General features: G+C 35.2%; 1 protein-coding gene across 3 annotated transcripts in view; it reads right to left on the bottom strand.

Moving 5' to 3' along the window:
* Positions 1-22,400, bottom strand: part of LOC121389502 (TOX high mobility group box family member 4-B-like) — a 116,676-nt gene that overhangs the window by 50,140 nt on the left and 44,136 nt on the right. Inside the window, exon 1 of one of the 3 annotated variants that reach the window (XM_041521154.1) lies at positions 18,237-18,602. The exons of 1 other annotated variant lie outside the window; for it this stretch is intronic. In XM_041521154.1, the coding sequence (XP_041377088.1) occupies positions 18,237-18,308 (72 nt within the window). In that variant the 5' untranslated portion in view covers positions 18,309-18,602. Of the gene's footprint in view, positions 1-18,236; positions 18,603-22,400 lie in introns of those variants that run through there. One more of the 3 variants, XM_041521155.1, reaches the window with a different exon arrangement.

Raw genomic sequence — 22,400 nt, 5'->3', positions numbered from 1 at the left:
CATTCTCCTATAAAACATTTTTTATTTTTTTATATATAAGTAATTTCAGTTTGGTTTGACATAAGTAGAAGACTAAAAGTGTTTTGGAAATTAAAAAAAAGAAGAAGAAATATTGGGTTCATAAATAAATAAAACTGTAATATATAACAGAAAGAAAACAATGCTCACATCATTATAGTTGACATTTTGGTTTTATGGACTGGTATAGACTTGCTACATGAGATAACACTGATTATTTTCTTGTTACTCCCTCTGTAGTGAAATTAATTAAATAGAGTTATCTCGTATGAAGACTACACCAGTCTATAAATGGTTGCCAAAATGCTATAAGTGTCAAGTTTTTTTTTACTATGGTATGTACATATTGCAGTTTTATTTATTTCTGAACCAATTTTTGTGTTTAATTGCACACAAAAATAGTATATTTTTGTTATTTCCAACACTTTTACTTAACTTTTTACGTCAAACCAAACTAAAATTATTTTAAACAAATGTTTTTATTGGAAGATGGGACAGACTATATCTTTTGTAAACATCAGTATCATTTTACATCAATGCCCCCAACCCCCCCCCCCCCCCCCCCCACACACACACACAAACCCAGCTCCAAAATATTATTCTAGAAGATGGCAAAAAAAAAAACCCCAACCCGAATCATGAAACATTAGGCTAAAATCTTCTGTAAATGTTAATATTGGTTAACAATACTATAAAATGTTGACAAAGATGATTTTTAGTGGTTGTTATGGCATACAGAATCAAAGGTAATGCTCTTTTAGACTGAAAACCTTAATAAATGTCGATCTATGGCTTCACAAACAACATAAAATGTCAATAATGATTTTTGGGATATAGCCAGGAAAGAAGGCATCATGAAAAGTGGTTAGTACACCATTTTTTTTATGACTGTACGAACGTTAATTATGGATGACTCTTTCCCATAGCATAGCCTCTTATTTTACTAACAAATGACATTACATTAGAGTCTGTCTTTTAATGGAGGTGCAGAGGAGGCCATATAAATGTATATGAGACTGGAAATAGTGAAAATAATGAAACTATCTTATGATTGATTGACTTTGGTCGGACATAAAGAAATTGTTGTCATGAGAATGGCTTCCAAAAGCATCTATCGGAGGAGATATTTGTTAAGTGCCCGAGACAACAGTGTCATAAAAGCGACATCAATCCAGAGTGCTCACACAAACGACCTGAGAACTGACACCAGTGGTAATATTTGCACACAGATGAAATGGACCAGTGCGTCAATTACACATCATTATGCAAAACAATGGCCACCAGACTTGCCCTCATCCAATTAGAAACACCCTCCCTCCATGGCTGTTACCTACATTGTATATTAACCAGAGGATTGTTTTAATATGTTCATTTGCTGTAATTTGTTTTGCTTTTTTTATATTTTTTTTGTTTTTTTTTAATGTTGTTGTGTTGTGTGTGTGTGGGGTTTTTTTTTTTTGGGGGGGGGGTGTTTTTATTTAATTTTTTTTTTTTTTTTTGTGTTTTGTTTTCATTTTGGGTGGGGGGTTGTACATGTTACACTTCTTCATTACTAAACAACTTTTGTTAATTCAAAATATATGCACAGTATATAATTTTACCAAATTTGTGAGTTTTCAACATAAAAGATATGACTAGTTTTATGAATGTCCAATTGATGTTCAAGGATTTTGTCAATGTGTTGGTGTGAGTGAGGTACCTTACTAATATGTTATAGACTATTCTTTTAGATAGGATATACATGAAACCAACTGATTCCACATGAGACCACATAAAATAATCTTTATGATTAGCAGCAAACCAACTGATTCCACATAAGGTAATCGTTATGATTAGCAGCAAACCAACTGATTCCACATAAGGTAATCGCTATGATTAGCAGCAAAGAATCTTTAACATACACTTTAGCCAGGTATGACTGCACATAATTTTATAAAAGGTAAAACAAAAACTGGGACATTGTTTGGGATGGGAAAATCCCCAATGGGTCCCATGGGACACTGCAACTACATCTGATCTCTAAGGGCGGCATTTAGCTTCTGAAAGAAAAAAGAAAGAAAGAAATGTTTTATTTAACGACACACTCAACACATTTTATTTATATGGCATCAGACATATGGTTAAGGACCACACAGATTTTGAGAGGAAACCTGCTGTCGCCACTACATAGGCTACTCTTTCTGATTAGCAGCAAGGGGTCTTTTATTTGTGCTTCCAACAGGCAGGATAGCACAAATCATGACCTTTGTTGAACCAGTTATGGATCACTGGTCGGTGCAAGTGGTTTACACCTACCCATTGAGCCTCAGGGTTTGGATTCAGTATCTGGATTAAAAATCCCATGCCCCGACTGGGATCTGAACCCAGTACCTACCAGCCTGTATACCGATGGCCTAACCACGACGCCACCGAGGCCGATTTAGCTTCTGAAGTTTGTAGCTTATGAGGTGCTTGGAACATAGTAATGAACCTTCTCGGTGGACCCATTGGGGTTTTTCCCATTCCAACCAATGTCCCAGTTTTTGTTTTACCTTTTATACAATTATGTGCAGTGAAACCTCTCAAAACCGGACTGTCTGTAAACCGAAATTCCTCCAAAACTGGACATTTTTTGCAGTCCTTTTTTAAAGATCAGTACAGAACGTAACCTGTTTAAACCAGATACCTGGTTGTCTAGTTTAGAGGGGTTTCAAAGACCGTATGTGCTTTCTGTCTATGAAAATGAAAATGTGATATAAAAGATCCCTTCCTAACAGACAGCCCTGATAGCTGAGGTGTGTGCCCAGAACAGCATGTTTGAACCATAATTGGATATAAGCAAAAAAAAAGAAAGAAGTGTTTTATTTAACAACGCACTCAACACATTTTATTTACGGTTATATGGCGTCAGACATATGGTTCAGGACCACACAGATTTTGAGAGGGAAACCCGCTGTCGCCACTACATGGGCTACTCTTCCGATTGGCAGCAAGGGATCTTTTATTTGTGCTTCCCACAAGCAGGATAGCACAAACCATGGCCTTTGTTGAACCAGTTATGGATCACTGGTCGGTGCAAGTGGTTTACACCTACCCATTGAGCCTTGCGGAGCACTCACTCAGGGTTTGGAGTCGGTATCTGGATTAAAAATCCCATGCCTCAACTGGGATCCGAACCCACTGCCTACCAGCCTGTAGACCGATGGCCTGCCATGACGCCACCGAGGCCGGTTGGATATAAGCATGAAAATAAGTTAAAATGAATGAAAGATATTTAGTATAAGTAGCCTAAGAGGGTTTACTGGGTGTCTTTTCTAACTATCTATAGTCTGTCCCACAGGGAACGACCTTTTTTTCACACTATGGAATTTACTATAAATTATTTATTTCTAAGCCGATCATTTTCTAAATTGCACATAAAAATACTTTTTATTTTTTTTTTAAATTTCCATAACACTTTTACCTTTCTTCTTGTGTCAAACTGAAATGACATTAACGTAATGTCTGACATCAAATATAATGGTTTTAAAATGGGGTGAGGTGTCATTAAGCAAACATTCCTTTCCTTTCCTTTCTTCCAACATTATATTTATACATTCTCGGAATAAATATATTTTTTGTTCAGAATTGTATTTTTAAAAATTAATTTCAATGGTCCAAAATCTTGTAAGAAAAAAATAAAAAAGAGCAGCTATAATCTAATTAAAAAAAAGGTGTTACCCTGTGTAGAAATTAACACTAAGTGCTTTGAATCATTAAGTAAAAAAATGTGCAATAAAAAGGCAAATCATGCTTAGACAGCAAAAAAAAAAAAAAAAAAAAAAATATAATAGAAAAAATAACTTAGTTACAAATTATAGAAAATTCTGTACGTCACAGTAACCTAGATAGAATATTGCGTTCATTCAGAAACATAAATTGCAAATCTGAAAAGCTAATCATACTTTTATCACTTCATATAAAATATCCATTGCACCTCAAAATGACATTTCGATATTGCATTATAATTACACGCCGTAAACTTATTTTCTGAATAATTCATTTGGAAATGGTATAATTTATTGCCATTACAAGACAAGTGTTCGCCAGATCAATAAAATGTTAATACAATAATGGCAACGCACAAGCCAGCCATCTTTTATTCAACATTTCCCAAAGACTTAATTAGTAGTTAATGTTTCTATAAAATTATGGTCTTTTGGAGTTAGCTAGAGAAAAGAAAATTACAATAACGCAATCCGGTTCTAACTCACAAAAACTGATTACATGAGGACTTATTTACTGTAAAAATCCAATTTCCAAATAAAGGAAGAACTCTCATTTACCTGATTAAATTAAAAAACACTGCCATTTTTCTTTTCAATGCTGCATGTTTAAAAAAAACCCACAAGTTTTATTTTAACGCTGTAATTTCAAATATATATTTATTATGTAATCATTTAGAATACCATTCACATTAATTTTCTAACCGAAGTTAAAGTTAAAATTTGTATTGTTTAATGAAATCACTATATTGCATGATTTATTAATTATCAGCTTTTGGATGTCAAACATTTTGTAATTTTGATATATACAGGTACATTTTTCAATTAGTAGCAAGGAATCTTTTATATGCACCATCCCACAGACAGAATAGCATATACAGACATGGTACACTAGCTGGAATGAGAAATAGTTAATGGGCCCACAGACAGGGATTGATCACAGTCCGACCGTGCATCAAACAAGCGCTTTACCACTGGGCTAAATTCCTGCTCCTTTTTCTAACCAATGCACACCATTCTTCGATATATCCTTTAACTATACCTGCTAATCTAGGTCACATATAAATGTATTATAAATTCTTCATTTCATGACTTGGAAACAAGCAGCCATTTCAATCTTTTGTCTTAAAAAGTATTTAAAATATGGCGACAGAATTTTTGTTGTATGAAGGCAGTTGATGATAGAGGTTTATTAAAACTGTAGTTGTATTTACATTTTGCATTATAGTATAGTAATTACAGAAAATTCTTTCTTACCCAAGGGTTTATACCATTTCAAAATATGCTGAATGATGAACTAAATGTGACAGATCACGCTACATTTAAAAAATATATATTTTTTTTTAATGATTTTGTTGATATCCAAACAAAATATAGTTTTTTTGTAAACAAGTTCTGTTAATTAAAAAAAAAAAAACATTAAAAAAAATATTTATAGTTTTCAGATTTATATTTATGACAAAGCTTTTCTCCACCAGGTTGAAATGTACTTGTCTAAACCTGGCTAGGGTAATATATTCTGTTAATATGGGAGAATAGTTAGGTGGCCTTTTAGACAGGTGACTGCTTAAACAGGCCGGACTATAAATATAATATATTAATATTGTATATTAACCAGAGGATTGTTTTAATATGTTCATTTGCTGTAATTTGTTTTGCTTTTTTTATATTTTTTTTGTTTTTTTTTAATGTTGTTGTGTTGTGTGTGTGTGGGGGTTTTTTTTTTTGGGGGGGGGGGTGTTTTTATTTAATTTTTTTTTTTTTTTTGTGTTTTGTTTTCATTTTGGGTGGGGGGTTGTACATGTTACACTTCTTCATTACTAAACAACTTTTGTTAATTCAAAATATATGCACAGTATATAATTTTACCAAATTTGTGAGTTTTCAACATAAAAGATATGACTAGTTTTATGAATGTCCAATTGATGTTCAAGGATTTTGTCAATGTGTTGGTGTGAGTGAGGTACCTTACTAATATGTTATAGACTATTCTTTTAGATAGGATATACATGAAACCAACTGATTCCACATGAGACCACATAAAATAATCTTTATGATTAGCAGCAAACCAACTGATTCCACATAAGGTAATCGTTATGATTAGCAGCAAACCAACTGATTCCACATAAGGTAATCGCTATGATTAGCAGCAAAGAATCTTTAACATACACTTTAGCCAGGTATGACTGCACATAATTTTATAAAAGGTAAAACAAAAACTGGGACATTGTTTGGGATGGGAAAATCCCCAATGGGTCCCATGGGACACTGCAACTACATCTGATCTCTAAGGGCGGCATTTAGCTTCTGAAAGAAAAAAGAAAGAAAGAAATGTTTTATTTAACGACACACTCAACACATTTTATTTATATGGCATCAGACATATGGTTAAGGACCACACAGATTTTGAGAGGAAACCTGCTGTCACCACTACATAGGCTACTCTTTCTGATTAGCAGCAAGGGGTCTTTTATTTGTGCTTCCAACAGGCAGGATAGCACAAATCATGACCTTTGTTGAACCAGTTATGGATCACTGGTCGGTGCAAGTGGTTTACACCTACCCATTGAGCCTCAGGGTTTGGATTCAGTATCTGGATGTAGCAAGGAATCTTTTATATGCACCATCCCACAGACAGAATAGCATATACAGACATGGTACACTAGCTGGAATGAGAAATAGTTAATGGGCCCACAGACAGGGATTGATCACAGTCCGACCGTGCATCAAACAAGCGCTTTACCACTGGGCTAAATTCCTGCTCCTTTTTCTAACCAATGCACACCATTCTTCGATATATCCTTTAACTATACCTGCTAATCTAGGTCACATATAAATGTATTATAAATTCTTCATTTCATGACTTGGAAACAAGCAGCCATTTCAATCTTTTGTCTTAAAAAGTATTTAAAATATGGCGACAGAATTTTTGTTGTATGAAGGCAGTTGATGATAGAGGTTTATTAAAACTGTAGTTGTATTTACATTTTGCATTATAGTATAGTAATTACAGAAAATTCTTTCTTACCCAAGGGTTTATACCATTTCAAAATATGCTGAATGATGAACTAAATGTGACAGATCACGCTACATTTAAAAAATATATATATTTTTTTAATGATTTTGTTGATATCCAAACAAAATATAGTTTTTTTGTAAACAAGTTCTGTTAATTAAAAAAAAAAAAACATTAAAAAAAATATTTATAGTTTTCAGATTTATATTTATGACAAAGCTTTTCTCCACCAGGTTGAAATGTACTTGTCTAAACCTGGCTAGGGTAATATATTCTGTTAATATGGGAGAATAGTTAGGTGGCCTTTTAGACAGGTGACTGCTTAAACAGGCCGGACTATAAATATAAAAGTTAATGTTATTAAGATAGCACTGTATATATATATGACACATATACATTGTATGCATGTACCATCCATGAAAGGAACATTGGAATAAACATCAAAGTTGAATGACAATAAATGGTCTTTACTGTATGCCAGTGTCAAAGTCATGTCAATTTGGTACGTTTATTAGATTTACACCCAGGTTCTCAGTGGGTGTCTTGTGTAATTTGAACATTTGGCTGCAGGCAATAAAGATGGAAACCCAAAACTAAATACCACCCAAGACTGGAAAACACACTGATCTTGTACTACAGCAACACCAAATTCCATACATGTATAAGGTTTTTGATAACAGATTAAACTTAATACTGATAATACTGTCAACATACTAACATCTTAACAATATCCAGGAGGAAAAATGAGAATTAATTGTCTTATCTACCATAAATGGTTTTGGTGCACTGTGGTAAACATCCATACGTGTGACTATAAACCAAGTTTTAATGACCTAGGACTTTTAGTTTGCGAGAAACTGATCTAAATGTGAAACTTTAACATTAAACTATACTTCAAAAGTTGACGCCATCATCAATCTAAACGTGAAACTTTAACATTAAACTATAATTCAAAAGTTGACGCCATCATCTACCACAGCAGCTGTTGGAAACTAATACCTATATGTCGCTTTTTTACTTCATAAAGGAGAGATAAAAAGAACATTTGTTTAACAGTGTTCAGCAGTGACAGAATTTTTTACTAGTCCACCGGACAAATAAATCTACTTGTCTGCCAATACTTTCACTTGTCCAAATAAATGGTTGGTTTTATAAAAGTACCAGGATGATGTTTGTGATTGCTCAAAATCAAACTGCACAGAACATTTTTACTTGTCCACTGGACAACAACCGAGGCACATTTTGCTTGTCTGAATAGATTTTCAGTTGTCGGAACAAACGGACAAGTGCTTATTTCGAACACTGTTCAGTCAAACTAAATTTTACCATCGACTGTTAAATCTGGTGCCATATACACTTCGTAATAGTTCAGTGGGTAAAAGAAACTTCAAACCTGTGACAACTGAAAATTTGTGTAAACCATTTAAGTGTGGTGCAATAACAAATTCAGGTAAACTAATTTTTTGTTTACGTAACCAGTCATGACCACAATAAAGGATGTCATAAACTGAATTCGTGAATCAAACATGGGCTACGCAAAATTATACTTATGTGAGCGATGCATGAATGAAACTATCAGTCTCGTAATTTTCAGAGGCCTGATCTTGCTGTCACAAACTAAGTGTAGTGGTGAAGTCATCAGACTTAAGACCAGTTTTCGGGATTAAATTTTTTGGCCAGTATCCCAATTGGATACTAACATTTTAAAATCTGGTATCCCACCTGAGAATTTTGTATTATATGGCATCCCGGTGGGATACTGGGTTCTTGAAGTCTGGTATCCAAAATTAAATTCTGGTATCCCCGGGATATCGGGATACCGTTAATCTCGAACACTGCTTAAGACTGGTAGGTACTGGGTTTGCATCCTGGTACCAGCACCCACCCACAAGTTTTAATGACTCAATGGGTGGACATAAGGTCACTCTACAGTAACCTCTCTCTTACTAACAACTGACAACTACATGTAACCACCACTAATCCACTGTCCCAGTCAGACAACCTGGATAGATGAGAAAGCCTGAACCTTAAAATATGTCAAAATTAACGTCATTTTATTTCTAGATGACCCTTCATTGGGCACAGTCTTTCACTCATACTGACTTTCATGCAGATTTCCAATTAAGATTCAAGCATGCTAAGCATGTTCTAAGCACACACAGCTCAGTTACATGTATCTGGACAGTGGGTTTGTGGCTAGTGAAAGAGAAGTCGGTGCAGTGACCTTATTCCTACCTACTGAATCATTAAACTTTCCCTGGATGCGAACCCAATACCTACCAGTCTTAACTTTGATAGCATAACCACTACACCACCAAGGAATTCATTCCTAATGCATAATGGTTTATTTGTCAACTGGCAGTTATGACACAGTGTTCTGATTAGCCAAATGAAAGGTCATGTGGACCCAGGCCAACACTGGCATTTATCATATCTAACAACACAGATCTCCAAAGTGAAAAAAACTGTGTTAATATTTCTCAGTAGTCATTATTCCTTCTTTTATACTTTAATTTTATGGGTCCATTATCACACACAAACACCCCCCCCCCCCCCCCCCCCCCGACCAGTTTTTAATGACAAATATGATACTGATATAAAAGTATGTAACAGGTGCCTTCATGTGTTATTCACTGTACTGACCACAGATCCATCAATTTAACAAGCTCTTAGTGTAACCAACTTCAATCAATATGCTTTGTTAACAGTCTGACCCATTTTTCTGTTCTGATTTTTTTTGTTGAACACAATCATTGTAATTCAGTTTTTACCACTGGTATGATATAATAGTATTATTGATAGACGTCGGACAGGCCATACGATTTCAAGTTTCATGGGAAACACCTTTTCGATTCCATACCTTGTGATCATGGGAACCTATCGGAAACTGTTTTTAATAAATAATATATATACATGTATATATATTTTAATTTTTTATTATTTTTATTTTTATTTTTTTTATTATTTATTTTTTTCCGTTGAATAGTCGTTCTTGATTTAATAATCATGGGAAATGAACTTTCGGTTCCGTGATTTTACTGACACAGTACTGGAAACAATTGTTTCCATGAAATCTGAAGGCCTGCTGACAGCATTGCACATCATTACAATCATCCATGTTGGTTTGCTGCTGTAAAAATTGTAGGATTTGGCATTCTGAGACCCTCATAACATCGAAGCCATCTTTGATAGACATTTTTTTATCAACCACTGAATTTTTTAATTTTTAATTTTATTTAACTGTGGGGGGAAAAAACACAACTGAAACCCCTAGACATTTGTATTCAAGTTATCAATTTGTAAGAAATATTAATAGGAAAATATCAATATAAAGCAAATATGATTTATTACCCACTTTTTTTGTATGTAATTTAAACCATTGTCTATTTCAATGGCTACAAACTACTGATAGTATCTGTATTCAATGGAATGTCAAAGAGGCCAAATGCTTGTGAACTATTTAACTGGTACCATCATCTTCTATAACATCACATTCATCTAACATTTAGCTAAAACAACTAGTCTAGCGAGCGACCATGATTGTTTGCCCTCCTGAACATGGCTGATTTGTATTCCCAGGTAACGTTTTGTTTTCAAGCTCTTGACTAGCGATATTTCTAGCCAATTGAAAATTGGTTAGCACCTGTTGTTTAATGTTTTAAAATTGTGTAGTGATCTCGTGAATTGATGAATGTTTAACGACACACCAGCACGAAAAATACATCGGCTATTGGGTGTCAAACTATGATAAGTCAAAACATGGTGTAGTGATCTCCTAAACTTGCATAGCAAATCACAACGCGATACTGAAGAAAATGTTCCCTGATTCCGTCCCCACAACAGTTTTCACCCACTAGGTTTTACCCCACACTCTTGTACAGATTATATTACATAGACATGTATCTTTAAAATCTTAAAGGAGGGGACAATTAAGGCATTTGGCCTGGTATGCATATTCAACGATATATAATGCACATTATTGCTTAATACCAACAAGTATAATCGTATAGTTAATTAATAAAACGGTTAAATGTGACGGCTATTATATATAACAGGCACAACCATTTTGTACCATCCCAGTGAATACGCCCTCTGGCGAGCTGGTGGTTACGTAATATCTAACGTGTCACGTCAGGAATTAGTCTTCGAACTGAAGAAACAAAACATACCTGATTTTTGCAGATGCATCACAATGTTCTGTAATTATATCCATCCTAGTAAGCCAGTACCAATTATATATTATTTTTCAATACAAAATAAACCACCATTGTCAAAGTGTTGAAATAACTGTATTATGTTTCGTACATAAATTAACCCACGTACTGAAACAATAATCGGAGTGTTTTCTTGGTTAATTGGTCTTTTCTTTCCGTGGCCTTTCTGTGGTTCCTGATTGGCAGGTGTATATTCAGATGGTCCCCAGACACTGTGTCTAGACACACTAAAAAGACGTGCCTCTTTTATGAAGATCACAGGGTATTGTGTGATAACAGCACGGATACACCTCAAATAGTAATGGACATAACCAACCACCCTGCTTTATTACTGTAAGTAATTCTGTAAAACCCTTGATTAAGTAGACTTTCCCATCTAAAATCACAAAACTGACCAATTACGTCGTCCCAAAAAAAAGAAAAGTATCACTTGGGTATCGTGAGTGGTAGTTTTTACTCAAACGTGCCCTACCAATAGGCCTAATAGCATGCATTTTTTCTTTGGATTTAAAAAAAAAGAAAAATACTATAACTCCATTTCGTTCTGTTGATGTAACCTGAAATATATTTAGTTAAATAGTTTATTATACTATCAAGTCATTTATGTTGTTTTACAAGTCAGGTTGATGAAAGCGAAGCGTCTTGTCGTAAATTATAGCGTTTGTTTACACTGTGCATAGAGAAGATGGACGGAGCAGACGTCACTTCTCCCCAAGCTATACCACCGGATGTCACAAAAACGAAACAAAATGGCTGCCCCCAGTTAGCAGGAATAATCATGTTTTTTTATTAACCTTCTGACTACTGCAGGGGAGATATCTCGCCCGACGTCACGTCAGTCGATATACTGTACACTGTATACAGTGCATTCCCCAATTCATATTTCCCGCCGTTTTGCACATGACACTCACCGGAAACGGAAATATAATTAAAGAATTTTTTTTTTTTTTCAAAATGGTGGTTTTTGTTTTGATTTTTTCAACTGAAAATACCTTGAAATTTTGAGTTCAAAAAGTGGTTTTCGGCAAGTATTTCGCTTGACAACAATGGCGGCACGTCGCGGTAATTTTCAGGGATCGATAGCTGATTGTAACAGCTAATTTGATCATTTTACCAACAATGAAAATTACCAAATATTGCAATATGAATCGTAGTTCGGGTTTTAAAAAAAATTCTGGTCAGAAAACCACTGTTATCGGGAATAATGGACATAAATACTGGACAGCTGGCCACAAATGCCCGTAAGTAAACGCAACTTTTTCTATTTTTTGCCTAATTTTAATCACCATTAGCCGATCTAAAATAATAAAAATTAAAATTATAAACTTGTACCCACTCAATGTGGTTTTTGTTAAAAATTAATCCAGTAGTCTAAAATTACGCGTTTTTCATTTGTTAAAGTGTCAGTATGTGTTGGTGGTCCGGGTATGCATCTTTCCAACACAAGGCTCTTGTTTGAATTGACTCTACCTTTAACTGTTTTTTGTTTTTTTCTCAAATCCTGCACTACTAATATTTTTTTTTAAAAACACAAAAACACAAAAAACAACAACCCTGAATTAACAACTGTTAAACACATAAAAGATAACAATGCAAATTCATAAATCTTTCATCAAGCATAAATTATTTTAAAGTTATATATTTAACACAAGGTGTGGAAACTGAAATAAGGCTGGCAGTTTAAAATTTCTTTTAACAACAAAACTCTTGTCTTCCACACCCAGCAATTATGAAAAGGTCGAACAAAATTGAATCTGGCCTGAAATAATAAAGATTTAATTGGAACAGGTGTTGTGTTTATCCGAGAATGGTATAAATTTACCAACATGAATTAATAATAAGTTGATATATTACCTGGCTAAAATATGACTTGAAATACTATCTGCAGAATAGCTGACGTCCTTACACAGTATGGTCATTGTTGAAGATTTGTAACAACATCTTTTAAAATTACCACTTTTGTGATGTATTAACACGTTATGTTTTGACAGTAAACATGTTTTGCATAAATTCTTTTACTGTATTATTTATTGCTAAACAGTACAGCTGTTAAAAAAAAATACGTATCACCTAACATGTGACTGACTTGTATTTAATCTTCTTAAAAATTAATTCTTAAACCACAATCTGTAACACAATGAACAAAGCCATCCAATACTTTACCTTTACTAAAGTTCAACTGTCAGAATAAAATAATTCTGCCTATCATAAAATAATTTTTTTTAATTTCCGTAATATATTTTAAATTGTATTTTAATCTGCATTGAAATGAACATTAATTGATGCAACTATAAAGCAAGTTTCATGGATCTAGGCCATATAGTTTGTAAAATGGTCCTAAACTAAACAAAATAATGTTGAAGACAAACACAAAAATTTACACTATGGAACTAGGAAGAAAGTGCAATAGGTCAGAGGCTAGGTTATTCAAAAAAAGGAAGTTACAAATAAATTCGGAATTGTGAGTTACACCAGCACAAAGTTTATTTTATTTGTTTAACAACACCACTAGTGCACATTAAGTTAATAATCATAGGCTATTGGATATTTACACATACTAGCAGTCTTAGAGGAAACCCACTACATAGCAACAAGTTATCTTTCATATGCACTTTCTCAGACAGGACAGCACATACCATAGCATTTGAAACATGTCGTGGGGAACTGGTTGGAACACACCTGCACCTTCATCAGTGAAAACATTAAGGCACTGCTCCCACCCAGACAGGACAGCACATAAAATGGCATTTGATACACCAGTCATGGGGCTCTGGTTTGAATACACCAGCACCTTCATCACAGGGCAGCACATACCATGGCATTTGATATACCAGTCATGGGGCTCTGATTGGAATACACCAGCACCTTCATCAGTGAAAACATTACGGTAATGCTCCCTCCCAGACAGGACAGCACATACCATGACATTGGATATACCAGTCGTGGGGCTCTGGTTGGAATACACCAGCACTTTCATCACAGGACAGCACATACCATGGCATATGATATACCAGTCGTGGGGCTCTGGTTGGAATACACCAGCACCTTCATCACAGGACAGCACATACCATGGCATGTGATATACCAGTCGTGGGGCTCGGGTTGGAATACACCAGCTCCTTCATCAGTGAAAACATTCAGGCACGGCTGGCTCCCTGGTATTAAAGTGCTCCTCCACATGTGGAGATTTTCATTATCTAATGGACAGTACATAATAAAATGTGTGTGGGAGGTTGGTAATCATCAAGCCTTAATTGCTACTGAACAGCTTCAGTTGGTCGCTGTATCACCAAGCAGAAGCTGACCCACCTACAAACAATAACAGTGTCGACAGACCACTGGGATGACACAATGGAAATCATGGGATTTTTCAAGTTGGATGGATAATGATTTATACAGTGCACCATCGGGGCGAGCCAGTGTGTCATGATTAAATATTTAATTGATGAGATGAACATCCACAATATCCCAGTGGTGAAGTACTTGGCTGATGCACGGTCGGTCTAGGATCGATCCCCATTGGTGGACCCATGGGCTATTTCTTGTTCCAGCCAGTGCACCATGATTGGTATATCAAAGGCTGTGGTATGTACTATCCTGTCTGTGGGATGGTGTATACAAAAGATTATTGCTACTAACGGAAAAATGTAGCGAGTTTCTTCTATAAGACTATATGTCAGAATTACCAAATGTGTGACATCCAAGAGCCGATAATTAATAAATCAATGTGCTCTAGTGGTGTTATTAAACAAAACAAACTTTAACTTCAACAAAAACCATTATCCAAAAACTACTGTAATATTGATGATGGTGTGATAACAGTGGGTTTGTTTGTGTATGTTTTTATTTGGGGTTTTTGGTGTGTTTGTTGTTGTTTTTTGGGGGGTTGGTAGGTGGGTTGATCCTGTTGTAAATTCAATGATTGGTAATTTCACAACATTCACAATCAACCTTGCATTATTTCTACTGTTAAAAGATCAGATGACATCTAAAGGTAAATTTTCACAAAATGCAATTTACAATCAATTTCTGCACATCATTGGTTGATTTGATCAAGTCAAACATTGTGCTCTTTGATTTATTATACCATACTAAATATAGGTTTATTGTAACATGACTCATCACTGGAAAATAAAAGAAAATAAAAGAAAGAAAGAAAAGAGAGAAAAAAGGAATTAGAATGTTCTTTATACACACATACATGCAAACATACTATCCCTCCACTTCCATCCTTCTTTCCCAGTCTGTCTGTCTCTCTCATATAAATACCGGCCTCGGTGGCATTGTGGTTAGGCCATCGGTCTACAGGCTGGTAGGTACTGGGTTCGGATCCCAGTCGAGGCATGGGATTTTTAATCCATATACCGAATGAGTGCTCCGCAAGGCTCAGTGGGTAGGTGTAAACAATTTGCACTGACCAGTGATCCATAACTGGTTCAACAAAGGCCATGGTTTGTGCTATCCTGCCTGTGGGAAGCACAAATAAAAGATCCCTTGCTGTCTGTCGTAAAAGAGTAGCCTATGTGGCGACAGAGGGTTTCCTCTAAAAAACAGTGTCAGAATGACCATATGTTTCACATCCAATACCCGATGATAAGATAAAAAATCAATGTGCTCCAGTGGCGTCATTAAATAAAATAAACTTTACTCTTTACTCTCATATAAATAGCCAGGCAAAACTTCCACATAATGACACTACCAACCCTGGTTACCCTGCTTGTGCTCCCTTGCACCTGCCAGTGTGGGTAACCCTTGCCCCCCCCCCCCCCCCCCCCCCCCCCCCCCCCCCCCCCCCACCCCCCCCCCCCCCCCCCCCAATTCAAATTCTTTCCTGTCCTGGATGGAGGAGTCAGCAAAAGTCGACACCTGCACCCATGACAGGTGTGTGCTACAACAGCTTGCTCTGAATGTGCACGTTAAACCCTATGACCTGATCTGACCTCGACATAATCCTGGTCACCATAGGCTGTAGTCTAATGAGAAGTCTAATGAATGATTATTACCTGAGAACCGTATCATATGTGCAGTATTTAATGATCACGAATAAGATCACTGATGTAAAAAAAAAAAACCCACACAAAACATACACACCCTCTCCAGAGATGGCTAATAAGGCACATTGAGGATTTCATCTACCACACATGCTCATTATCAAAAGTGAATATACACGTTCATTAAGAGACTTTTAATAATACCCGACTCTAATGTTCATGAGCTTGGCACAAACACATCAAAATTCAAATCAATAATGCTATTACATGAAGGCCATCCTTTAAAATATTTGGTTAGCCTTTAAGTCAGCCCATCACTTTAGACATTTTGATATTAGTGGATCAAATTATATATATATATATATATATATATATATATATATATATATATATATACCCCCCTTTTTTTTTTTTTTTTATTATTTTTTTTCCCCCTTTATGATTATTATTTTTCATGTATTTGATTTTTTTTTTTTAAATAATCTCTATTGAAAAAGAGTGAATTAAGGCCATTTTACAATCAGTTTTACAGAAACATTTTTAAAAAACTGAAAATGATGTTTTAATAATGTTTTAATTAATGTATTTAAAAAAGAAATTAAGTGAATCAAGGCATTTTTTAAAATGAATTATTTGGATGACAGCAAACAATTGATTCATGACAGACTTCAACATCAACATTGTCAACTAGTTTACTTTTTTTAGTCTTTCCCCCATTTTTTTTATTAAATTAAAATATTTAGTACCATAATTTCATATTTATACACTGATATCATAATATACTTAGTACTTGCTCATTTTCCTGGTGTTTTTAATGTGTTTTATATATATATATATATATAATATATATATATATATATATATATATATATATATATATATATATATACATAGTATATGGTAGTCAAACCTCTGCTAAGCAGCTACCTGTCTTTAGTGGGCACCTTACTATTCGCTCACAACATGGACAACAGTACAAATTCACCTGTATTAAACAATCAACTGTCTTAACAATGTTATATATGAATGCTTCCATAGGCGGTTGAATAATACAGGTTTGACTGCAAAAATAAATATGTTAAAAACATTTTAACACAATTAAAACATTTCTAACACAATTACAAGTCGATCCATCATCTAACCGTTTAGATATCTCATCAGCCAACTTAAGAATTAAGATTTAGCCATATTTTGATACTCTTAACCAAATGTTTAGCCAATACATTGTATTACGATTTTAAATATTAAGAAAACCTAACACAATTGCAAGTCACCATTCCTTAACCATTAAGATAAACAACTATATATTCCCTAAAACAAATATAGTTAAAAAAAATTTAACTGCATTAAAAATTTATGAATTGAACCATCTCTTATCTGACCACTCAATACAGCTCTATCTGTACATGTATATATGACTTGAAATTTTACAAAAAGAAGATAAATAGCTACTATTTTCCTTAATAATCTAATATAGAGTTACATTCACCTGTATTAGGCAGCAAACCTAATATTTTGCTACTCTCTATCTGACTACTCAATACAGCTCTATCTGTACAGACCGGCCTTGGTGGCATCGTGGCAGGCCATCGGTCTACAGGCTGGTAGGTACTGGGTTCAGATCCCAGTCGAGGCATGGGATTTTTAATCCAGATGCCGACTCCAAACCCCGAGTGAGTGCTCCGAAAGACTCAATGGGTAGGTGTAAACCACTTGCACCGACCAGTGATCCATAACTGGTTCAACAATGGCCATGGTTTGTGCTATCCTGCCTGTGGGAAGCGCAAATAAAAGATCCCTTGCTGCCTGTCGTAAAAGAGTGGCTTATGTGGCGACAGCAGGTTTCCTCTAAAAAAAAAAATTCTGTGTGGTCCTTAACCATATGTCTGACGCCATATAACCGTAAATAAAATGTGTTGAGTGCGTCGTTAAATAAAACACTTCTTTCTTTCTATCTGTACATGTATATATATGATTTGAAATTTTACAAAAAGAAAATAAATAGCTACTATGTTCCTTAATAATCTAATATAGTCACATTCATGTGTATTAGGCAGCAAACCTAATATTCTGATACTCTCTTAAGTGGTCACTGTATATATATGGTTATATAGACTATAGTATTACAATAAACCTACACAACCTCGCATTACCATATCATTTCATCTATCAAGACTGTGTGAAAAATTAACAACTAATTGAAGCTACATCAAGCAATTTTTTTCGTCTGCCAAGATGAAACCTGACCTCTTACCTTAAGGTACGATCTGTACAAGGGCAAGGTATCCACTGGTGCCCCAACACGGTAGCCATCCATTGCCATCATTAAGTGACGTCTTTATTCACGCATATTTACATGCAACGACTCTCGTGCGATGCGGGTCAGAGGAATCTGGCGATTAAAGAGTCAAGCCGGTTGTGTCGGGTCTTGGGGAACGCACAATAGAGCAGCCAGGCCTGGCGAGTGAGTGAGTGAGTGAGCCTCCAGTCGTTTGGCTTGTCCCGGCATCAGTTAATTGAACACTATGTTGTATGCATCCCAACTGACGAATGTGCCAATCAATACCGTCTCTTGGGTCCGCTAGCCTGTATACAGGGGTGTGTCATGCAGTCTCTATACAAAACACTCGCTGCCTGGCTGTAGCCGGAGTAGCAGGAGTAGCAGGAGTAGCAGGAGTACTAGTAACAGGAATAGTAGGAGTAGTAGTTCAATGACGTTGATATGAAAAGCAATTCTGAGGATGGACAGACTCACGTATGGAGATGATGATGATGATGATGATGATGATGCTCATGATGATAAGATGAAGCTAATCATGATGATGTTGATGATTGAAAAAATTAACTATGACTCATGTGCAGATGCTAGCAATGCCAGGGATGGATGGTGATGATGATTATGATGATGATGATTATGATGATGAATGAATTATGTTGTAGCAGTATATGTATATTACTGATATGCAGATGGATAGAGTTGCTAATGATTATGATGCCGATGACGAGTTGATGATGATGATGATGATGATGACTGTACAAGATAGTAGTACTTCACTCATGTGCAGATGCTGGCAATTTTAGGGATGGATGATGATAATGATGATGATGATGATAGACTACAGATGATGGCAATTCCAAGGATGTAGTTAATGAGGATGGCTAGATGTATGCAATTAATGATGATGACAATGATGATATTGATGAATGAGATGATGATGATGGTAATGATAAGGGAACAATCATTATTAGTAGAATTATGCAATCCACCATGGTGGAACCCTTGATGATAATACAAACTTTAGTAGTAATACAATTTTAGTCACAATGAAAATGAAAATGATGATGATGATGATGATGATGATGATGATGATGGCCAAGGGTCAATCTGTACTGTATGCTGGGCCATGTTATTAAATAAATCACATACCACTGATGTGTTGACATTTATAATTCTATGGATGCAGATGCTCCTGATGATATACAATCCAAAGGATAGACTTTTCTGTCTACAGGAGTAAACATTTTTGTTTTGTTTAATGACACCACAAAAACACATTGATTAATTAATCATAAGCTATTGGATGTCAAAGTGTACAGGAGAATATCACTTATTTACTCTACAAAGCACATACTGCTTGCAGTAATATGATGCCCACCACAAAGGTGCAACCACTGGCAATTCCTTGATGCCTATGATGACGATGATGATGATGAAAACAATGATGATGATGATGGTGGTGGTGGTGGTGGTGGTGGTAGTAGTAGTAGTGGTGGTGATGGACACTTTACAGAGTCAACTCTGTTGTGTAATAAGGGTGTGTCATGCAGTTACTATGCAAACTATACAGCCCATAGTATACCGTATATATAATGTATACATATCAGTGACATAGCTAGTCATAACTTTGTGGATAGCACTATTGCTGCTACTGGGTTAATTTTATCAAATCCACATTAAGTGTTGATGCTGAACTTGTTACTGACATTGACAATCAGTGGACAAAAAAGGTCATAAAAAGAGACTCCATTAAACAGTATCTGTCATACAGTTATAATTCAAATGACTAAAAAACTGAGCTCTGTGTGTGTGTGTGTGTGTATGTGTGTGTGTTTGTGTGTGTGTGAGCATATGTGCGCCTGTGTGTCTGTCTGTGTGTATGTGTGCATGTGTGTTCAGCCTTTCTACTATTATGTCCCACTTTTTAAACATTTCTCTAAAATATACCTGACACTATGTACCTGGTCCCCGATTTTCAAAGCTATATCATAGCACTACGATATCGTAAAACTGTCGTAGGCTATGGCATGCATTGTTCTGACATCACAGCTTACAGTGGTTTTACAAAATATCGTAGCATTAAGATAGCTCTGAAAACCTCTAGCCTGCTTACTATATTTTTAGAATTACAATCTTCTTTCCTAGCATGATATAGATAGCTCAATACTCTCGGCCTTCTCTAGTTACATAATGAAAACATCACAATGTGAAGCAATGTGACATCAGATGCTGCATGTGCCCATACTGAGTGTGTTTAATCCCTCAGGATATAAATGCATTAATACCTACCAAACAAATAATGAACATATTTAAAGTTATTCACCCGTAACCCTCCATTTGTTAATGAACTTGCATTACATGAATGTAAATATAATTATTTTTTTCAAAACAGTCTACGATGAGATTCAAACCCATAGCCTGTGGCATGATGCCAACTGTAATTCTACACCTTATTAAGACTACATTTAGATCATCATAAGAGTATGTAATTTAAGACTAGTAAACCCTGTCAGAATAAATTTTTATGGAATAAGCATTCTGAGAGTACTACTAAAGCAATACTTGTCCCCTACTGGGCACATATTCATATGTCCTAAGTTCAAGGGCCAGGGTGTAAATTGCTATGAAAGTCAAACTTGACCTGTAACAGTTCATGATAAAGCTATGCAAAAACATTCAGTTCGACATCTTGATGCATTGCGAACAGACCAGAAAACTAATTTTCGTATGTCCTAAGATCAAGAGCTATAACTCTATGAAAAATTATTAAAGCTATGCAAAACAATTTATTTCAATATATTTGAAGGCACTGGAAAAAAATAAAGTCTGGAAAAATATATGTAGGACAGATGGACAGACATAAAGATAAAAAGACAGACAGACAAAAGACTTTTGGTTAAACCTGTAGAGGACTGATAAAAAAACAAAAACAATTGACCACATCAGAAGCAATATGGAAGAAAAATATTCATTTATGACTATTACTGATAGGGATATTGTTGACATTTACATGCTGGATAGATAGATGGATGTTTAAACATGGGGAGTTGTAAATGGATATTATTGCTGAACTATTAAGCTATTAAAACAATATCGCTTGTGCAGTTCAATTGGCATCACTGTGTATCACAACTGACATGAAATACATGTAAACTAGCATTCTGAAAGTACTGCTAAAGCAATACATGTCTACTACTGAGCCCAACAAATTTTCATATCTCTTAAGTTTAAGGGCAATAACTCAGCCAAAAATAGGTCATTTGCTACAAAAGTCAAACTTGATCTAACAGTACATGATAAAGTTAAACACAAAATTTCAGCTCAATATATTGAGGAATTAGGAAAAACCAATCTTGAAAACACATTTTTGTATCTAGTAAGTTCAAGGTCCATAACTGTCAAAACTGGGTAAATTGCCATGAAAGTCAAACTTGATATGTAACAGTACATCGTAATGGTGTAAACAAAATGTTAGCTCAATATCTTGAGGCATTATGAAAAAAGAAAAAAACTGTCAGGATAACTATGTGAGACAGATGGACAGACAAGACACAGACAGACAGATATATAGACAGACAGAAGGATGGAGATAAAACATATAATCCCCTCTGGTTGGACTGGTAGGGAACTAACAAATATAAAAATAAAACATCCACACCACACAAGCACATTGACTTATAAGTATTATATGTATGTAGGTGGTACAAAATAAATACAAAGAATGTTACATATATATGCAGGGTTTCTGACAGAAGGTAAAACAGGTATGGCACCATACCCAAAACATTTTGCACTTTTTTTTTTAAAGTTAACCTTTTGACTAAATTAATCACTCTTATCATTACTGTATAATTCTTTTATCCCGACCCCTAAACTAAAACCAATTTTCTTTCTGGGGGAGGCCCCCCCCATACTCTTATGTTGACTGTTGCAGTCCTCGAAATTCGCGGCGGCAATTGGCAATGTTGTCGCAAAAGCTATCGCAAAATTGATTTTCGACAGCATTTCATTGCCGTCGCAAATCTGAGAGTGGTGAAAGGTCTCTAGCAAAGCATTTATAGTCTAGTATGGCCCAATGTTTCCTCAATTAATATAAATCGGTTTATTCCGGTATAGAAGCATACTAAAATAAAGATGAGA

This window comes from Gigantopelta aegis, chromosome 14 (genome assembly GCF_016097555.1).
Source record: "Gigantopelta aegis isolate Gae_Host chromosome 14, Gae_host_genome, whole genome shotgun sequence".
In the NCBI taxonomy this organism is placed as follows: Eukaryota; Metazoa; Mollusca; class Gastropoda; order Neomphalida; family Peltospiridae; genus Gigantopelta; species Gigantopelta aegis.
The sequence above is the reverse complement of the archived record's forward strand: the minus strand, read 5'-3'. Positions and strand labels throughout refer to the sequence as shown.